Consider the following 22,430-nt stretch of genomic DNA (forward strand, 5'->3'; position numbering starts at 1 on the left):
TGAAATGTTCAAATCTCCACCACCTCACTCTCACTGTCTGTTTCAAATGGAGAAGATTTACCAAATGTCTCTTTTGGACTGTCTAAATATTTAACAAACATTTCAGTTAACTAAATATCTGTCAGGTATCACTGACTTCTGATGAACTTTGCTTAGCCACATGCAAAAAAATTCCTGGAACCTCTGTAGACAAATTTAAAAACCAGAATGCCAGACTTGTTCAATGGAATTAGTTCTTATAACCTTATCATGTAAAAGTTGCCAACACTGTGGGAAAAAGCAATGTAATTGCTGTTGCCTTAATTAGAATTTAACTCTGCTAAAGATCAAAATGATTAGAGAATAACTGTGTTAGCTTTGTATAGAAAGTGAATGTGTGTGTGTGTATGGGTGTGTTTATGTTTCACCTCACTTTGTAATGAAATGCGTATACATACAGCGTTTCATTTCTCCAAGGTGGGAAGTGTCAGGAATACCATAATCACAGAAGACTTCAAGGACTAAGAACATTCTGGAAGAACTTGTCTTCTGAAAGACACAATCCCTTAAAGGCTAAATGCAGGACCTCCACTGCTATTCCTGGAAAGAAACATCCTTTTACAGGGAAAGGCAATTAAACAGTTTTCAATATGCTGGAAACCTCTAGACTCTGGTGGATTGTGTGCAAAAGAAGTTATATAGCAGTTAATGGCTTTGAAAAAAATCCATGCCTGCAAAACTGTTGATTTTCATTTTGCTCTGAGTATAATAGTAGAAAGGAGAAAGTAGCCTTTTATTTTTGCAGTCCAGAGCCAGAAGCGAAAGCAAACATACACTGTTCCCAAGTTGCTCTGCACACTGGAATAGAGTAACTGCAAGTGTTCAATGAGCCTGCCTGAAAAGCAATGCAAGAATCATCAATTATTTCAGAGCAGCTCTGAGAACAACCACGTAATCCGGACGCCATTTCAAGGACTCAGCCGTTGTGTGCGCATCCAATCAGGATCACGCTGTAGGCTCAGTGTAATTAGCATAACATTTACAGTAGGAGGTACTGCATAGCGTTCTGGAATGGGAATTGACTAGACATTTCCATCTTTATCAGAAGATAGTGAAGAATTACATTTAAATACAGTATGAGTTAAGTGACTGTGAATTGAATCTGAAATGATATGCATTGTTCAGCTACTCACCAGGTAAGACTCACCAAGCCATGTGAGAAAACAAACTGTACTCTAAAAATTCTAGAATAAGACCAAATAATTCTTTTTTAAAAGCCACATAATCACCTTCTCATTGGTCCACTTCGAAGGTCAGACAAATATACGCTTCCATCCATTTTGTGGCCACGAGCAGTATTGAAAACTTAAATTTAAATAGGATGAAAAACAGTTACTTGGAGATCTACCTTTATTAAGTAAATGAAAGCCTTTAGAATAAATACAATACATACGTTCAATTGTTGTCTCAGGGTCCACTTCTTCTACATCAATGAGGTACCTTTAATTGGTTTACAAAATAAAACACTTCAATACAAAACAGCTTATAAAAATGTTTCCATAAGATAATAAGTAAAAGTTTTAACACGTATTGAACTGTAGTTTACACCACTGAAAATTAGTGTTTCAGAATTAGTTACAACCTATAGCATGGTAATTTATTTCACTTCCAGGATGTGGACATCAATAGCAAGGCCAGTATTTATTACCGATCTGAATCGTCCCCAAAAAGGTGGTGATGAACCGCTTTCTTGAGTACAACCAAGTGACTTGCTAGGTCATTTCAGAGGGCAGTTAAGACTCAGTCACATTGTTATGGGTCTGGAATCATATGTAGGTCAGGCCGGGTAAGAATGGCAGGTTTTCTTTCTTCAAGACCATCAGTGAATGTGATGATTTTAATGATAACTGGTAACTTCATGGTTACCATAGCTGAGGCTATTTTTCAATTCCAGATTTATTTAATTAATTGAATTTAAATTCCCCTGCTGCTATGACAAAACTTGAACTCATGTTTCTGGATTATCAGTCCAAGACTCTGTTACTAGCCCAGTAACATAACACTATACTACCAAACCTCCTCACAATTGTCATGTATTCTTTGGCTTCATCAAATTTCCTTACATGTATAGTATTTTCAAATTTTGCAGAAAATCCAACAGCACTCCCTCCACAAAAGAGTTTTAAGAACAGCTGAAGTCAGATGAACATTCCAATGGATTTTGTAAATAATGAGGATAGCAACTAACTTCAAGAGGGTATAAAGATATTGGTGAAATTGACAAATGAAACTTAAACAAGTTTAAAGGGTGATACTTTTTAATAAGTATCTTTTAATAGGAAGAATGGAAATGGCAATACAATTAAATGGTATGTTAATGAAAGTGCAGGAAGAGACCTGATGAAGTATTCAAGTTGGTAGAAAAAGTTGAAAGTATACAGGATTCTTGGCTTTATAAACAGAGGCACGAATTACAAAAGCAAGGAAGTTATGCTAAAACTTAATAACTCATTAGTTAGGTCCCAAATGGTGTATTGCGTCCAATTCTAGGACCCTAACTTTAGGTAGGATGTCTAGGTCTTAAACCAGGTGTAGAGGAAATTTATTGAACAGTATGACAGGGTTGCAGATATTAGTCAGGAGAGTAGAGAAGCTGGGGTTGCTTCTCAGTGCAAGGAAAGTTAATGGGAGATTAGATGGTGTTTTTGGTAAGAGCAAATAAGGAGAAACTGTTCCTACTGTCACAACAGTTTGTAACCAGGTGACAGATTAATATGTATTTAACAAAAGAACAAGAAACTGAGGAGACTTTTTCTCTTAACTCAAGGCCACTCCTTTTGACTCATCCACTGTCTCCAAATACGACACAGCTTGTCCAACATCCAATACTGGATGAAGAAAAATTTCCTTCAAGAAAATATCAGGAAGACTAAAGCCATCATTTCTGGCCCCCACTACAAACTCAATCCTTCTCCCTGGCAATTGCTTCAGGCTTACCCAAATTGTCTGTAACCTTGATGACACATGAGACTGCAAGATAAGCTGAACATACAACCCAACAATTTCTATATTAGTGATATCCCTCACCTCCATCTTTGCTTCAGCTCATCTGCTGCTGAAATCCTCATCTCTGACTTTATTACTCTTGGACTTAACTATTCCAACGCATTCCTGGTGTGTGCACACACACATGCACGATCCTTCATAAACTCCAGTACATCCAAAACCTGTGACTCCATCTTTACTCGCAACAATTCTCATGCAATCATCACTCACTGCTCACTGATGTGTAGTGGCTCACGGTTAAGCAATGCGCTGATCTTAAAAATCTCAACCTTTAAATCTCTCTATGGTATCGACCTTCCCCGACTCCAATTTCTCCAACCCTTGCCCCCTCCTCTAATTTTGGCTTCTTGAGAATCCATGATTTTAACTGCTTCCACCACTGATGACTATGTCTTCGGCTGTCAAAACCCCAAGCTTTGCAACTCACTCTTTAAACCTCACATTCTCTCCATCTTTAAGATTCTCCTTAAAACTTACCCACGATCATTTTTTTTTGCAATTTAATCAAACATCTCCATGTGGCTTGGTGTCAAATTTTGTTCCCTAATGCTCCAGTGAAGCACCTTGGGATGTTTTCTTAGATACTATACAAATGCAAACTGTCATTGCTGTTGTTTAAACACAGCAAGTTTTGACTTGGAATTCATTGTCAGAACAGTGCAGTGCAATGGTGGAAGCAAATTAAAAATAGTTTTCAAAAGGAGTTTAATAAATATTTGAAGGGAAATAATTTGCCAGTCTATGGGGATAGTGCGGGGAATGGGTCCAACTCAGTTGCTCTTTTAAAGATTAAAAGCATAAACGCATCAGCACATGGGTCCAATTATCTCCTGTCCTGTAGCATTTAACAATTCTATGAACTACATGTCTCATTTTCTTCAAATAGGCAAAATAAACAGAAAGCTTACTTGATATAACTTGATTAATTTGATGACTGAAGGGATAATTTAGTCAATAAGGGAATTTGACACAGAGAAAATGTGCTATTTTGTTATTTTACAAAACATGGAGTGGTTCCAGAGAAGTGGGATGGAGCAAGTCCTGAGAGATGAAGTCTGGAGACATTAATTAGGTAAGCGATTTGTTGCTGAGTTTGAACTATAACCAGGAATTTATAAATACTGTATCAAAGGTGAAAGAAAGAGATATGCTTTTGAAGCTTTTCATCTTGCGTTCATTTGGACAAAGTTCAGAAGGATGCCAAATGTAAAGGGAACAACAATTTATACTGCATTGGTAGTCTTGCAAATTCTGGCCTGATGAATGCAGGATGAAAAACTTGATGATATGTCTTCTTCTCAGCAACACAAGTTCTACACTACAAAATGAGTACTGTATTAAATTAAACTACTAATTAAACTACTTAACATACAATAAAAACAATAAATTGTTGAATAGATTTCAATTAAATAAACAAAACAAGGCTAGACTTAAGACATAGCAGAGCAGCTTGTGTGTCTGGACTGGAGAACGTGGGAGTTTGTGAATGGTGAGACTGCCCCAAGGAAAGGATAGGAAATAATAAGAGGACACTCAGCACGAGAGCTGAACAAGCAGAAGAAAGCCCCTACTTGACTCCATATTCAGTTAAAAAATTTTAAAAGAGATTTGTTTGATTTATTATTGTCCCATGCATTAGTATACAGTGAAAAGTATTGTTTGTGTGCTATACAGACAAAGGATACCGTACACAGCGAAAGAAAGAGGGTGCCGAATGTAGTTTAAAGTCATAGCTAGAGTGTTGAGAAAGATCAATAGAATAGGAGGCGTATCCGTTCAAAAGTCTGATGGCAGTAGGGAACTTATTCATAGAATCCTGCCCATTGAGTCTGCACTGACCACAATCCCATCCAGGCTCTATTCCTGTAACCCCACATACTCTGCTAATCCCCCTGACATTAAGGGTCAATTTAGTATGGTCAACCAACCTAACCCGCACATCTTTGGACTGTGGAAGGAAACTGGAGCACCCAGAGGCACAAACATGGGGAGAACGTGCAAACTCCACACAGTGACCCGAGGCCCAAACTGAACCCAGGTCCCTGGCCGTGAAGCTGCAATGCTAACCACTGGGCCACCATGCTGCCCTATGTTTTAATGGTTTAAACTTATAAAATTACAGCACAGGAACAGGCCCTTCAGCCCTCCAAGCCTGCACCAACCATGCTGCCTGTCCCAGCTTTTTAATTCTATCTTGCTTAAAGGACAAACTCCAGCATATTTTGGTTCGTCTGTGTTCTCCTAGGTAAACTTTATAATTCTGGTGACATTAAAAATCATGCTACTGTTTTGAATCTTCTGATTGCATTTGCCTGAGGTATTTCTGTAGGTTGCAGTTAACAGGTGTTCTTTTCATCGTGTTCTGTGCGAGATAAACTGCACAACAGAGAGTTCCTCTTCATCTCAAGGCCAAGATGTGTTTCTTTTTTTTTAGTCAAACCAAATAGACAAACTCAAATTAAATTAGGACAAAGTATAAGGGGCAGCCATTCTACCTTTCCTTGGTTAGATTTTACAATTTAGAATTTCTAGTGTAGAGTGTCATGTGCTGAGAGTATGTTTAGAATTGTAATGTGTGAAGGTGAGTATTTTTGGTCTCACAATTCTTTGTCTGCTAAAATGAAAATAGATAACCAAACAGGGCCACAAGTCAAGTATGCCTAAACTGTGCACTTGAACCTCCATTGTGCTCTTTGTTGGGCAAAGTTCTGATCCAGGAACCTAAAATTGTAAAACCTATTCACTACCCAGCTTTTTCGCTTAGTCAATTCTCATCCTCACTTCAGTTTTTAAAATTAAGATCTAGGCTTGCCACATATGGATCCCTAACTAAAGAGTGGTGTGTAATGATGAGTCAATAGAAAATATGTATCAGAAGCCAACTGTTAATTCTCCTTGGTGCTTCACTTAATATTACAGCAGAGAGCCCAATGATTAGGGGACACAAAGTTAAGTAATTGGCAGAAAGATTAGAGGGAAAATGAGAATTTATTTTTCCACCGAGAGGGTTGTAGAGGTCTAGAGAGGAAAAAGCCCTCAACTCATTTAAAAAGATGTCTGGATATGCACCTGAAGTGCCATAACCTGCAGGGCTACAGACAAAATGCTGGAAAGTAGGATTTTCAACTAGTGCAAACACAATGTGCCATGTGCCCTTTTCCTCAGCTGCAAGCCGCCTATTATCCTCTGACACTGACGACAAGGGAATAAAACCTGGTTAAAGTATTACATACATTTCTAGTTGCTCTAGTATAAAAAGGGCATACAGGCATTGGAGACTTTACATATCAGGAAAAAATTGGCAGGCTGGGTCTCTTTTCAGTGAAAAAGGCAGCTGGACATGACCTAGAGGTCCTTATAATTATGAAAGGCTTTGATTGAGTGGATACAGAAAGAATGCACCTTCCTGTGGGGAAAGACTTAACCAGAGGACATCAACACAAGATAGTCACCAAAAAATCCAACATGGAATTCACAAGGAAATTTTTACGCAAAGACTGGTGAGAATCTGGAACTTGCCACCTAGGGGGTGGTTAAAATGCATTTAAGAGGGAACTAAATAAGTATACGAGAGAGAAGGTGACTTGAGGATTATGATGACAGAGGCTCAAGTGGATCATAAACATCAACTGTCCTATTTTTGTGCTATATATCCTACAGGAGTAAAGCTGCCTTGTTAATGTGTATAGATTTGATGGGAATAGTATATTTCATTCATAGGTTATCTCTAACTGCACAATTATCAGGTCAAGTATGGACCTGAATTGAATTAATAAAACTCATCACTTGTATTTGTATAGGGGGTCATCACGAAGGAGAATCTCTCAGGATATTTGAAAACCGTGAAAGAAAATCTAGATTTAAACAATACTTACCGACAGATAAGGTATCCAGTTCTATTAATTCCACTAGTGCAGTGAACTCCAATGATTTTATCTAAAAATAAATTTGAAAGAATAAATCAAAATTGAAACATCTGCAAAGTGAAAAAAATAATGATTTACAAAATAGTCAACCATGAAATTATAAAATGCTTGCAAGGATCTCAACACAATGTTTATTGTCCAATTTATGCAAAAAATATATTTTATTGACAAACTTCAGACATTTAACTAGGGACATCACATGTCATTTTCATTTTAACCTTTATACTTCTAAAGTAAAGTTGGTTAGAAATCAATATATTTTTGTCAGTTTCCTCTCCTTGCATGTAATGACCTCCATCACAGTATGCTTTCACATTTGTTTCCCAATACCCTGCCTGTGTGGCCATTCATGCATGAGACTTGATAGTGTGCCACCTGTTAGAAGACCATTTTACCATGGGATGGGTACAGTAGGGACAGAGGGTTTTGAGGTTGATCTCAGCCAACATCACATTGTCCATAGATGTGAACTCTGTAGAATGGATCAACAGATGGTAAATCAAGAATGACCAATTTTCCCTTTTAAATCTCAGCAGTAATAAGGCCAACTGCACTATCCCTACTGTCACTTCCAAGACAGATTTTACGAGTGAACAGTTTTGAATCAAACACAAGACTTTTTGGCCAATGCTGCTCTGCCATACAGACTTTTTAATTTGCGATATCAGAAAGTTAAGGAATTTATTTTAGTTTTCGAATATCTTAATTTTTAACTACATATTTATGGTATGCTTCTACTTTGTCAAAAATAAATTGATATTAATTGTCTGATGGAATTGAAGCTCCTACATCTGTCATAGTAGCCTGAATGGTGGCAATCAGTAGAAATGCTTATTAGTACATGCCAAATTCAACATGCTTAATGCAAGTTTGGCACTAACATGGTGCACGACATTAGATAGCTGGCTATTCAGAGACTATTTTTATCATGAAACAAGGATTGGACACAAAAACTGCACCCATTTTTTCTCCTCCCGTGACCAGCAAAAAAAAATAGACTTAGGGGCACAATGCGAATGGATGGAATCAGATATAGCAAGGGAAATCTTGAAGTGCATTAACATGTCATTAATAGACATTTGGTCCATCATGTTCATGCTGGCCAAAGAAGAGCTATGAAACCTCATTCCACTTTTCAGCTCTTTGTCCACAGCACTATAGGTTATACCTCAAGGTCATATCTTTTTTTTTAAGTGTGATGAGAGATTCTGTCTCTATCATCCATTGTGTCACATGTATGGAACGTGATGTTGATTGAGAGGTGGATCCATCTCAACCACCCTTTCCCTGTTGCGCCCAATCCTCGTTTCATGATAGAATAGTCTTTGAATAATCTCATGCACCATATTGGTGAGTTGCACCTCCTGGGGTGAAAAACTACTCAACTCCTCCCTAGTCCCTCTACCAATTACTTTAAATCTACACCCCTTGATTATCGATCTCTTCGGAAATAGATTCTTTCTATCCACCGTCAGTCCCTCAATTTTACACGTCAATGAAATCTTCTGTTCCAACAAACAACTGCAACCTATCCACCTTTCTTCTGCTAAAATGATCAATTCCTTGCAAAATCCTCCAGATTCTCTCTCTCTAGTGTGACTACATCCTTTCTAAAATGCAATGATCAGAACTGTATGCAGTCCTTCAGGTGTGGCCCAGCTAGTGTTTATACTGTTTTGTTATCATCCTGCTCTTATAATCTAGGTCTTGTCTAGTAAAGAAAAGTGTACCAAAAGCCTTCTTTATCACCATTTCTACTGGTCTTGTTATCATCAGGGATTTATGCACATGCATGCCAAAGTCTCTTCTGTTCTTTTATATTTCTTAGAAACCTATCATTTACTGTGTATTCCTTTGCCATTTAGTACATTAGCTCACAGTCCTAAAAATTGAATTCTATTTGTTAATTTTTTTCCCATGTGACCAGTCCATGACCATCTTGCTCCAGTCTACATCTTGCTTCCACATTATCAACCACACAAATAATTTTCAGGTCATCTACAAACTTCTTAATCATGCCTCCTTCATCAAAGTCTAAATCATTGATATACACCACGAGCAGCTAGGGACCCAGTACTGAGCTCTGCAGAACCCTACACTCTTCCAGTTACAAAAACGGTCTGCTATAACCCTTTGCTTCTTGTCACCGAGTCAATTTTGGATTCAACTTGCCACTTCCCTTTGAATGTCATGGAAATTCTATTTTTTAACCACAGTCATCTGAAGATGGAACTTGAAGAAGTTGGGGACTGGAGGTAAGTGAAGATGGGCTGCAAATATGGATTCAGGATGTCAAAAGCTACATGATCAGTGTGCAGCTCACACTTTTCCTTACTTGCTCAAGTTATTAAAGCACTTATTGATCTGAACCCAAGAGCATGACACTATTCCTGCTGTTGACCTTCTCCAGCCAGGTTATATCCTGCTCAATTGCTCCTCCCTTGATGTACTGCTGGGGACACTGAGAAGCCAAAAATATCTCTTCCAATGGATGAAGAAAGTTGCTTCCGCCACAATGAAAGTATGGCTGGAGGTGGTTCAGAAGGTCAACATCAGGAAGTGTCATGCTCCTAGATGATCATAAGTGCTTTAATAACTTGAGCAAGTAAGGAAAACTGTGAGCTGCACACTGATATCATGCTGTGCTCATCACCACAACCATCACCTCATCCACATTCTGTCTTGTCCATTATACTCAGTTAATTTCTAATTTATATGCTTCTCAAACTATGCATTTTTTCACATCCCATCTGTTCACTCACCTACATCCTTACATAATGAGATAACTTTCTCTGACCCTCACCAAATGCATTCCATCCAATAGGCGAACATATCGTTACATTCACTCATACATCTGCCATTTGCTTAGGAAAAGAACACAGAACATAGGAAAAGGAGAGAATTTGAGGTGGTCTTCAACAAATCTCAGTTAACAACTGCAGAGGAAGAAGCTTGAAGATCAGTGGTGTCCCAGAATCCCAGGTACTGAAAATTTATAATTGATTTATCAACTTGTGAAGAAAGTTCCAAACGTCTTATCAATTTTTGCATATAGATGTGTTTCTTAATTTCATTCCTGTAAAAATCAGGCTCTAATTTTTAGACTGTAAGTATAACACTCAAAAATGCTGTGAATAGACACTTCCTCAAAAAGTAGCATTGAAAACAACTGAGTTCTGAATTTCTATAGAAATATGAGTGATAGGATGGAGGGGAGGGCCTGGTGGTATGTGCTTTTGGAGGGTCTGTGCAGACTTGATGGGCCGGATGGCCTCTTTCTTTACTCTAGTGATTTTATGAGGATTCTATTTTCATGAATTACAATTAATCCTTTCAATTGCTGTTGTACTCTCATGATGCTTTCCGTGGAAAGCCTCAGTAAGTCTTAAAAACCTATAGATTTTATGTGAAAAAGTTAAGTGTTTGTAACATTACCTCAATTCATCAATTACCATGAAGATAGGCAACCCAACTCTCTGAAGGGGACTGCGCACAACTAGCCTAAGACCCCAAAACTAAAATATGGATATTGAAGTTTGGAACTAGCTTCTTAAATGCTCACATTCTTTGCCAAATCCCTCATGCACTCCTCCAGATTAAAACTCCCAATACTTTAAATGCGCTGGTTTACTTCCCCCACACCCCCCGCCAGATCATAAAGCACCATACCATCTAAATAACAGCGAAGTTGAAAATAATAGATGTGATGCTTACCGTTGTCTGTATTTTCCCATAAGAATTTTCTGACTCTTCGTTTAAACTGTAGAATGGTAGCATCATCTGGCACTTCGTGCCCAACAGTGTATAGTTTTTGATATTGCACACTTTTAGGCAAATCCTAAACGAAACAACAAAAATTAACAGACAAAAGTTGACTATTTATTTTCAATGAGGGCCATAATTATGCCTTCAGTTGAATTGGGTCCATTTCATACCTTCTCAGTATAGTAGCGAGTTGTATATGTCAAGTCAATAATTAATCCAAGTTCCTCATTCTGCTCTTTGATTTTTGCTATTAGGTCTTTTGGAGAAAATTTCTGATTAGCTGTAAGTCTTTGACTTATTGCCTGCAAGGAGATGTGACATATTTTGTTATTTAATCTCTGAATCCTTTGGAGAATCAGATGCACGTTTTATTCAACAAAGGACGTAGCATTCAATCTAGTTCTAAGAACTGAAGTGGGGCAAGGAGGTAAACTAAATGGAAAAATAATCTAGAAAACAAGTACCAAAAAGATAGATTCAAGGTATAAAATCCAAAGGCATGCAGATTAAGTGCACTGGCCAGCTAAATTACCCCTTAGTACCTCAAGATACATAGTTTAGAGAGATTAGTGGGATAAATATGCACAGTTACGGGGTTAAGGCCTGGGTGGGATTGTTGTCGGTGCAGACTTGATGGGCTGAGTGACCTCCTTCTGCACTGTAGGGATTCTAAAATAAAATGAAAAGGAGAGGGCACAACAAAAGATTATTGACTGAAAAGAAAATAAGTGAACAAGTCCAGATAAATTGGTAAGAAAAAACTAGATAAGACAGTAGATGAACATTCAAGAGGGAGATACTTATCAAGCAAGCGAGACAAATCAGTAAAAGACTCCTTGGATGAGAGAAATTTCATTACAAATGATGATAGAAATTTATGGCTGTTTACACAAAAGAAAGTCAATTAAGAGTACAGAAAATATAGAGGAGAAATTTATTAGAAATAGTAAGACAGAATGTCTAGAATGATTTATCAGATAGTAAAAGGGGAAAAAAAAGATTTTATAAACAAAATGTAAAAGCTAATTAAATAAAGCAGATTAGAAATGAAAGGCAAATCTCCTCATGGTGGCTGAAGGAATGATAAAGGAAAGGTTACAAGATTTTTTTAAAATTAGTATCACAAGTAGACTTATATTAACACTGCAATGAAGTTACTGTGAAAATCCCCTAATCGCCACACTCGAGTGCCTGTTCGGGTAAAAGGAGATTTAGCATGGCCAATGCACCTAACCAGTGTATCTTTTGGACTGTGGGAGGAAACCAGAGCACCTAGAGGAAACCCACGCAGAAACAGGCAGAATGTGCCAACTTCGCTCAGACACAGCAACCCAAGATTGGAATCAAACCCAGGTCCCTGGCTCTGTGAGGCAGCAGTGCTAACCACTGCCACCCTAATATTAAATGCAGAGAAATGTGAGATAATACATTCATCAGGAAAGAAAATATATATACGAAAGAGCAAAATGAGAGAAAAAAGCAGAAAGAATTAAGAATTCAGATACACATATCTAAAAGTGGAAAAATAAGTTGATAGACCTATTAAAAATATGGCATACCTGGCATTATAAAACAGAGTGAGAGAATACAAGGGTTACACTAAATCTATACTGATCATTGGCTAGGCTGCAAGTCAAACACAATATTCAGTTTTGCATAATCATTTGGACAATGTGCTGCAGGCCGCAAGTCAACATGAAATTCATCTAGAAGGAAGGGGAGAAAGCTCAGAGGGTAGAAATAGTTAAAACATTTCCAATAAATTGCTCTAGATGTTAAGTTATACCATTTATACAGCTCTATCACAATAACATTCTGAGCCAATACAAGTAGAATTAATTTTATTACAGGTAGGAAAGCAAAAAGGAAAATAGATAATGCCATGTTTACTGATTTACTTTGAAGCCATATTTTAATATTTACAATATAGAAACAAATATATGCTTACCCCTTTCAAGGGAACTTTGAAAGCAACAAATCTAGTTCTTGGAATACGTTTTCCGACAGGTACAATGCCTCGCCATCTAGTTTAAATAGAGAGAAAAAAAAATGATGATACAGTGGTATGTCTGTTATAAATTCAGATATCGAAACAATCTCTGCCAACGAAACATGAACTTTATCAACAGCAGGGTATAATCTTAGCCAAATGCAATCATAGATCGGAAATACAATACATATTATTACACTATATGAAGCAGTAAATTTGAACTGAGTGGGATCAGAATAATATACAATTCTTATTCAAAATTGAAATTAGCTTTCCTATACACAGCACAAACATTTTCATTTAGTTTCCCATACGAAATGTTACAATAGATCAGAGCATGAATTATGGGCTAAATTGATTTTTTTGGGAGTATCAGATTAGCAGTTTACATCCTGCAAGTGCACATTAAACCAAGTTTTAAAATACTACATCTTCAAATAAAACCATGAAATGCTGGAAATACTCTGGTCAGGCAGCATCTGTGGAGAGAAATTAATCAACATGTCAGAAAAAATACCCTTGAAGGGTCCTTGATCCGAAAGATTAACTCTGTGGGTGGAATTTGTGCTCCTCTTTTCAGGGGGCACGATTGGTGGCATGAACATAAAAATCCCACAGGAGTCCCAAAACACACAGTTAACACTGGTAGGATTTCCCATTTCGATTGTGCCCGGCACCCGGCCAATGATAAAATGAGAATCCTGTCATTGAATGTCAAAATCCCCATTTGAATACATTTAAGTATAATTATCAAGCCTAATTTTTCCGTTCAATTGTCCATTCACACCAACGTGCTTCGTACCAACAGAAGTCATGACAGGTCTTCCACAATGTGCACCTGGTGAGCAGAACCCACCAAAGGCACGCAATTGAGTACATGTCCAGGTGACAGTGGGGGAGGGGGCTCTATTTTTAATTTTTTTGTCAACAGATCTGGTTCGTTGAGAGCCCATCCCACCAGTTTAACATCAGATCCCACCCCTTCACTTTTTAAAAAAATATTAAATCACAAACAATATACCAGAGAAAGCTGCCTCTGAGCCGGTGGTTTCCACATCGCTTTTCCTATCCCCTGCGACATTTTGTAAAAAAAGTTAAAATTCCACCCTCTGCTTTTCTGCCAGTGATGCTGCCTGACCTGTTTAGAATTTCCAGCAGTTTCCGTCTTTTTAGATTTCCAGCATTACAGATTTGCAGTATTTTGTTTTTGGGTCCTTTCTATTGTTGATCTCTATATATTCACACACAACGTGCCCTTGTACCTTCATGCTGACACTATAGTTAAGCCAATGCCACTACTTTCTCAGGAGGCTAAGGAAATTTGTCACGTCCATTATGACTCTCACCAATTTTTATAGATGCACCATAGAAAGCATCCTTTCTGAATGTATCACAGCTTGGTATGGCTCCTGTCCTGACCAAGTCCGCAAGAAACTACAAAGGTTGTAAACGTAGCCCAGTCCATCACGCAAACCAGCCTTCCATCCATCGACTCAGTTTTCATTTCCTGCTGCCTTGGCAAAGCAGCCAGCATAACCAAGGACCCCACGCACCCCGGACATACTCTCTTTCACCTTCATCCATTGGGAAAAAGATACAAAAGTCTGAGAACACAGACCAACTGACTCAAAAGCAGCTTCTTCTCTGCTGCCATCAGACTTCTAAATGGACCTACCATATGAACTTTGTTTTGTTGTACAACATGCATGAAACAATACTTTTCACTATAACCCAGTACATGTGAAAAATAAATCAAATCTCTTCACTTTTTCAAGGTTTTACCTTATTTTTATTTAGCTAAAAACATACATTTTGCCTTCTATTGTTGATATATAAAACATATATGCACATAGCTTTAATGTAACTGGCTCCCACGCACTTTACAAATTATGTCAATCTGAAAGCCTGGTTAAAAAATGCATCTTGAAGGGAGGCGGGGGGGGGGTGATGGAGAAGCATAGGCTGAGGAAGGTTGGGGATAAATTAACGGCAGGGGAGGGGGGTTGGCGGCAAGCATGAGGGATAAGCAGCGTAGAGAAAGAAGACAATAAACAGAAAAAAAGTCAAAACTAAAGCACTGCAAGTGGGAGCAAAAATACAAGGTTTGAGGAGGTTGTAGAGATTGGATTAGTAAAGCCTTGGAGAAGCAACCAGATGTTTTCTTTTATAATCATGTGACAATTTTTACAATTACTTGAACCATTGAGTAACCTTATGCTAACAGATCACACAATTTTCTGTTGCAAGGCCACAATATAGGCAGTGAGTGCAAAATGTTCATTGTGTTCTAAATACTTGTAATTGAAACATTTGCACGATTTAAGAAGGCACCTTGTACATAATAGGAAAGAATTGCATAAAAAAAAAAATCAGTAAATAAACATTAATCCTGTTGTGTTTAAATGAAGAAAAACTGCTGTTTTAAAAATTGATCACAAAATAAAGTCCAGCATACAGGGATGGAACAGTAAATACGAAGTTAGTTTTAGCATTAGTTCACAATCTAACCTTGCTAGCTTAGATCATACGTGGGCAAAACTCTTGATTCTGGAACACGAGTAGAAAGCAACATGAACTAATTTAACTGAAGCTATCAATTTAATATTTATTTAGTTCACCCTCCAAGAATGGAAATTTCAGTTTAGTTCTGTCATATTGATTTCAAGTCTTTCGTGCCTTACTTCAGTATAAACAAATAAGTATCCGCTCAAAGTATAAGCTCGCACGGGTTCTCAGTTATGGATCTAAGTTTTAAATGAACAAAGTGCACCATCTGGAAATCCTTCCACCTGATTGAACAAAGTGCAACCTAAACATTTCTTTACTCTTTTTCCCCCAACACAGTTTTTCAGTTAACAGAAAATACACAAGCTATGTCACCAACATGAAAAAAATATCCTCCCAACTACCAATATCAAGAAAACAATTTGCAAGTTGACACTGCCAAACATCAGTGATAAAGCTATTTTAAACTACATGACTATTTTGAATTGCTGGAAAGTAGCACTTGAGATATTTGATCAACATCAGTTATTGCAAATAAATATAAACACCATCACAAAAATATAAAGTTGATTACATCAGGGATCAGTTACGATTTTTTTTCTAAGAGGCAACTTACAATGTGAGTATCAAAAACAGGGAACCATATCTGGGGGATGTGTAACTCAGCTGTAACAGACTCGATTCTGGGATTAAGAATCAAAGTTCACAATTTTTATACATCAAGTGTAAAATACTTTCTCTCCCTTGGGATATTCATGCAGGAATATGGTTTCATGACATGGTCAGTCATAATTAGTGGTACAAATTATTATTATAGTGAGCCTATCCAAGCTATATATTTGTAAAAGTGCACATCACAGATCTTACAGGATAATCTTGTTTGATTTAGATCAAAGAAGATTAAGAGGAAATTTAAATGCTACCCATATAAACGTTGGTGGAATTATGGTTATCTGTCTATGAAGCAGACAACTAAAGCAGAGGCAGTGTAATTTAATAACACAAATGGGGAAGAAACAAACCTGTTGATCAATGAATTAATGAGTACTGAGCATAAATTAAAGATAAATCAAAAGAATGCGAAAAATCAGTTTTGTTTCATAATGCTGACAGTTGTTAGAGCATTGAATGTCATATCAGAAATAGAAACCATAGTAGCCTTTAAAAAGGAAGTGACATTTGAAAAGACCATCTAAAGTATAGGAAGAGAACAAAGGAACTGAATTGTGTACATTTTCAGAGAAGCTGCACAGGCATGAAATAGTGAAAGTATACCAATACTATCATGTTCAATTTAAAAAAAACCTGCATTCAATGATAAAAATGTGTTGGACTTAAGTGTTTCCACATTTTAGCTGTAGAATGTTTTACTAAATACCGAAGTATAAATCCTGTTATATGTTATAATCACTAGTTTCATAAATGTACATCAACGTACCAAGAGATTAGCAAAGACTAAAGGTAAACTGGCCCTTATTTCTTCCATCTTGCCCCTGAATCTAAGACAAACTAACATTCAAAAAGATGTTGAGGAGTCCCCAGCCTCCTATATTGTCACATCTATTGTGTTAGATCAGTTAAATAGCAGATAACATCAGGCTAAGGACTTATATACAATGTTGATTATTCTAGATGATTTAAATGGCGAAGTATTCTGTTCATTAGAGATAATGCCCTTTATGAAAGGATCACTGAAAACCAGGTTCCACCAATGATGCAAATGAGATTTTTCTAATGATCACAAATCAATTATTTCAGCAATATTAATGTCTGCAAGATTGCCTTTTGATTGTATAAATTAGCAGGTAATTGAAATATTAGGTCTTTTATATTTACCATGGAGTTACTTATATGAACAATCCCTTAGTAAATCCCTAGTAATTAACAAGGAAATGGCACATACTGCTATTTTTTGAACTTCTCTAGCCCCATTTAGCAGCATACATCTCTACAGATGTAATGCAAGTTCGATCACATGCAAAAGCATACTGAATGATCATAATGCTGAAATTCTGTTCCTTACCCCTCACCCGTAAGATCCATGATCACACTAAAGTTCTTGGAATGACAAAGTAAAATATTTAAGTGCTTTAAATTTGTGGAATGGGAGCCCGTCACCTTTCTGCTTTCTTGTCAGTGAAAATGAGAAAATGAATAGGTACACCTGGAAAGGTTATTCACAATATCTCGATCTCCGTTAATTCAAGTGATGGAATACGATCCCTATACATACGACTGCCTGATCTATTAACAAAGGCAAATTTGTGTACATCAGTTAGAATTTAATTGACACAACCATCTTAGAGATGGGTCTGTAGCTACATTATTTGGGGTCTGGATTGGTTATGGCTAAGGTCACATCATTAAGCAGTATTTAAGGAAGCCATTTTAACAATTCCTTTAAATTTCTGATCTCAAGGTACCAAAATTCTCTACCTCACACTTAATTTTAATTTGATGACGATCAGAAAAAGAACTACTAAAGTGAAAAATTCTGTATATGGAAACTTTGCCCGAGCTAGGGAAAGGCAGGTTGATGTTATGTACAAATCCAGAGATATCGTACTGAAATGGACTTGGATGCACATCAAAGAAGAATGAAAACAACAAATGTATTAATTACATGAGGTTTTTATTTTCATTCTGGAGCAGGATTCAAACAGTACCACTTTACCAGTTGTGTGTGTAGAAACCTGCTTATACCGTTAATAAAACGATTGGAAATCATTTATATGGCATGCTGTTAACAACTGCTCCTGTTAACATGTTTAATTAATTAATTTTCCTTTATTAACTCAGATTTGTTTCAATTTTAAAAAAAATCCCTTTGTGTTCTCTTCATTTTTATAGTATTGAGAGCAGGAAGACAATTGCTGGCAAACACCTCCATCGCCTCCACCAATTTTCACATTGAAGTGCAGTGCATCATACAGGTTCAATTATTGGGACATTTGCAAGTTGTTATACATTTATTAGCTCTGTTGCAGACTGAAAATGTGACTATAAAAATAATTTTTTTAACTGAACCTTGTAAAATAGAAGAATTCTCAGCAAATGCGATAGGACAAATGAAACATGTCACTAAAGGGAACTGTTATCAAGTATTTTTTATAAATTTAATTATATGTACATCATGCCTCCCAACATGGTTATAAATAATGGTGCATGACATATTACAGGAGCGTGATGGAATACTCTCCATTTGCCTAAATGACTGCAGCTCCAACATCACTCAAGAAGCTCGACACTGCACAGGATAAAAGCAGTCTGCTTGATTGTCTCCCTCCACCACCAACACAATGGCAGCATTATGTATCATCTACAAGACATACCGCAATGTTCCTTAGACAGAACTCACCAAACCCATGAGCACTCCCATTGAGTAGAAGGCAGCAGGCACATGGGACCACCACCTGGAAGTTCCCCTCAGTCATTCACCATCCTGACTTCTAGATAAATATCATTGTTCTATCACTGCATCAAAATCCTAGGATAATCCTCCCTAACAGCACGATGGGTATACCTACACCACAGGCACTGCAAAAGGTTCAAGGAGGCAGCTCACCACCACCTTCTCAAGGGCAACTAGGGATAGGCAATAAAAGCTGGTTTAGCTAGAGACATCCACATCTCGTAAGGTTTTTTTTTAAACAAACTCTGATGTATTGACTAATGAATAGGGACAAGTGCACACCAGTTATGAAACCTGCAGTGACTATCTTGTATTAACAATTCTGGAGATTTGGAATTTTCCAGGAAATTTATACTCAAGGGGCATGAAGGTTACTATTATCTCAAGAAACACTATTATTGCATTAGTTTGCATGATTGGCTTAAATTAATAATTGAAACTGCCAATGATTTTTGTGGTCTATTTCCATTTACCAAATGGAATTCAATTGCTGTATATGTTACATCTGAATCTTTGCCTTTTCTACTGCTAAAACTATCTGCAGGTGGAAAAATTAATGATTTAACCAGCAGCAGCACTTCACTACTGAATATCCTTAGCACTGTTAAGAGAAGGTGCATTTAAACACAGTAGACAAAACATTCAAAATCAGTTATGTTTGAAAAGTGTGACCAATGCTCCTCATTTGGCAGATTCCAAAGAAATGTCATTTCCTCCAAAGAGATCAGCAAATGTATGTCATTAGTTGAGCTACCTGGAACAGAAGACTCCCAGTCTGTTTTGACTTACTGGTGATTAGCCAGGTATATCTCACTGATAGCCTGAGCTAGCATTAGGCAGGGGGTGAATAATCAAAATCAGCCAAGTTTCCCAACAAACTGCACGTGGAGATCAATCACTAATGAACAGCTTCATGGCCAAAAAGCAAAATAATTTCATGTATGCAACACCTTTCATGACCACCAGATGTCTCAAAAGTAATTTACAGTTGCAGAAAATGTGGCAGCCAATTTAGGTACAGCAAACTCCCATACAAAAGTCAAAACAATCAGATGTCAACTGTGGGATAAATATTGCCCCAGGATACGATAAATAATTCTCCTGCTCTTCTTCAAAATAGTACCTCAAGATTTTGGGAGGGTAAATGAGGATTCAATTTAATGCTACATCTAAAAGAGGCCATCCATGATAGAACAGCATTCTCTTGCAGTGCGACTTGAACTCAGAACCTCTAACTCAGAAGCAAGAGCTAAATTACCACCCAGCCCATGGTTCAGCAACTAAAATTAGGATGCATAAGAGTTAGAACAGTATCATGCTCTGAAGTTGCAAGGCTGGCAGAGGCTGCAGGAATATAGGACATGGCAATGGGATGGAGGCCTTTCAACACAGACATGAGAGTTTTTAAAATTAAGGTGCTGCCAATGTAGGCCAGTGAGCATAGGGATGAGGTTGAGAGTCAATTCATATTAATGATATAGACATAGTTTTGGTCCACTGCTTGCATTGTCAGATCGGTTTCTTCAGTTCACAGAAAGTATTTGTATCTAGGGTACATTTACACTGAGAAAAGTAGATAATCAACGACTTCACATTTTTCTTTATTGAAGTGTACTTGTCATTGATTTACCTATTTCACTATGTTCTTTGGCCTCCTGGCATTATGATCCTGTTTGCCTTTACCCTTAAACACCTCAACATATTCAATTAATGTATCCAAACAAAGAATGAAGAGTTCAAGATTGATCCTTGGTGCATAACAATAACTACATTCGATCAATCCGAGAAACGCCAATTTTTTTTTCTACCCTCCCCCATCCCTTTATATACCAATTTACCTTCAATTGCTTAGGTTTTAAGCATTACAAGCTTAGGTGTTATTTCACTGAACATTTTGTGCAAATTCCACTATATCAAATTCACTGCATGAGCTTACATTTTTCTGGAACAACCTGATTGAACACAAGCTTTCCTTTGTGTATATATATATATATATGACAGCACCCTGAATTTAGCTGTAGTTTAAGTGCTTGATGGTATTTATTTCACCAGAGATGTAATTTTGTGCATAGAAGGCTAGTCAGTTATCTCATTTTAGAGTTTCTCTCTTTTGTAAAGATGTTTAACACGAGTTTGGTAGAATTCTAGGTTCTAAAGAACTTTGGAAAATTATCAGCAACTTTTCATTAAAACCGACCCCCTCACTTCAGTACTCAAAGTATAAAAATTATTCAGGCCTTTAAAATTCCATTAGTATTTTTAGTTTTAGGCTAATTATGTATAGATCTATTGTTCAACTAGTCCTTCTTTGGTAAATATAGAAACAAGATAAAGTAATCCCCAGCCACTATTCTTAGAATATTTCACTCTGATGGCCCAAATAAAGCTCATTACGACAACTGCCAATCTTTTGGCACACTAACATTATCCCTAATGTTTCTTCTACATCGGAACATAGGCAATTTTGTTTAATTGCTAGACTAAATGTATAAGATATTGGAGAATCATCACCCATAGAACAGTCTCCTCATAAGGTAACACCACCTACGTTCAAAAAGGCAAAATGAACTGTGGTGTGTTTTTTTTGTCTTGGTCTGAAAATTTTTAGGCCCCATCTGGTGGATTCAGGTTATTTCAGTTTCAACAATGCACTGCTGACACTGTTTTTATTCAACAGCATTTTTATTTGCCTCTTTTAAAAGGAACTTAAGTATGACTTTTCTCCAATTATGTTGTACAGATGAACTTAGTCTATTTGTTATATCACCAAGTTTAATCTCTCTCATCTGTGCCAAAGTTAGCTGACTCATCATTCTCTGGTTTAGGAAGAGAATACATTTCTTAAGTTCCTGTTCAATATTATTCAGTGACTCTCACAGAAACTGACATATTCCCAGGAATCATTATCTTAACTTAAAAAAATTTATGCAGGAGAAAGCAAGTACTACTTACTATTAGTTACGATTGGAACAAGTATCTAAATAGTACAATAGCGAGTTGCCAAATACCGAGAATATTTGTATTATTTTGCAGACCGGTTCATGCCAAGCACTGCAGTTTGAAAATCTATGCTTTACTATATGCACATGTTGATTCCATCAGATTCAGTTCCAATAACCCACTTCAGAACCCCATTCAGTTTTTTTAATATCTAGCATGGGAAGCAAAAGCTAAGTGTCATATTAGATAAATCATGTCACTGTCATCCTGTAGTTTATAGTCACGTATATAGCAACTTTACATACAAAGCTCAAGGTTGTGGTAGACTTTTATTTAATTTTTTTCAGATTGAGACTTTGTAGCAAAACTTCTGTTCCGTGCAAGTCTAAAACATAAACCTAAAAATAGATTCCAGTGAAATTGTACATGTTACAAATATCCTCAAAGATTACATGATACATCAAGTACATTTGACCATATCAATTGAGTTACAGAAGATTTGTTTGCCTTGATTTTGCTTGTTTTCACAGCAGTCAAAAAGGTTACTTTACCACAGCAATGCAACTTCCAAATACAGTAATAAATGCTGCTTCTTGCAGGCTTCACTTCAGTGTACCAATTCGCTCTTCAGGTTCTTCATTTCCATGTTTTTTTTAAAAAATTCAATTCAGGTCTTCAGTTATGCAATTTCTGTTTTAAAATTTTATTTTTTTTTAAATATTTTTCAGTTATAACATTCCTTATCCATCCCAAATTTATCTTTTATTTCCTCCCCAATCAGCTGCATACCTGTTCAGAGAATATGCAACTTGAACCTCCTGAAAAGTTCATCTGTCAGGTAAACAAT

At 36.9% G+C, this 22,430-nt stretch overlaps 2 protein-coding genes across 2 annotated transcripts in view; one reads left to right on the forward strand and one right to left on the reverse strand.

Annotated features, from left to right (window-relative positions):
• The window catches only part of LOC145354567 (protein CC2D2B-like), a 272,448-nt gene that overhangs the window by 13,251 nt on the left and 236,767 nt on the right, over positions 1-22,430 (forward strand). The window contains exons 3-4 of the mRNA XM_080206030.1: positions 9,841-9,953; positions 18,082-22,421. The gene's annotated coding sequence lies outside the window, so the exon portion shown is untranslated. The remainder of the gene's footprint in view (positions 1-9,840; positions 9,954-18,081; positions 22,422-22,430) is intronic.
• LOC145354365 (uncharacterized) overlaps positions 1-22,430 on the reverse strand; it is a 50,925-nt gene that overhangs the window by 8,637 nt on the left and 19,858 nt on the right. The window contains exons 3-8 of the mRNA XM_080205579.1: positions 12,685-12,760; positions 10,907-11,038; positions 10,686-10,809; positions 6,921-6,981; positions 1,433-1,479; positions 1,269-1,344 (exon numbers count right to left, since the gene is read on the reverse strand). Of these exons, the coding sequence (XP_080061705.1) occupies positions 1,269-1,344; positions 1,433-1,479; positions 6,921-6,981; positions 10,686-10,809; positions 10,907-11,038; positions 12,685-12,760 (516 nt within the window). The remainder of the gene's footprint in view (positions 1-1,268; positions 1,345-1,432; positions 1,480-6,920; positions 6,982-10,685; positions 10,810-10,906; positions 11,039-12,684; positions 12,761-22,430) is intronic.

The sequence above is a fragment of the Carcharhinus amblyrhynchos genome, chromosome 17, assembly GCF_965287045.1.
Source record: "Carcharhinus amblyrhynchos chromosome 17, sCarAmb.v2.hapA, whole genome shotgun sequence".
Lineage (NCBI taxonomy): Eukaryota > Metazoa > Chordata > Chondrichthyes > Carcharhiniformes > Carcharhinidae > Carcharhinus > Carcharhinus amblyrhynchos.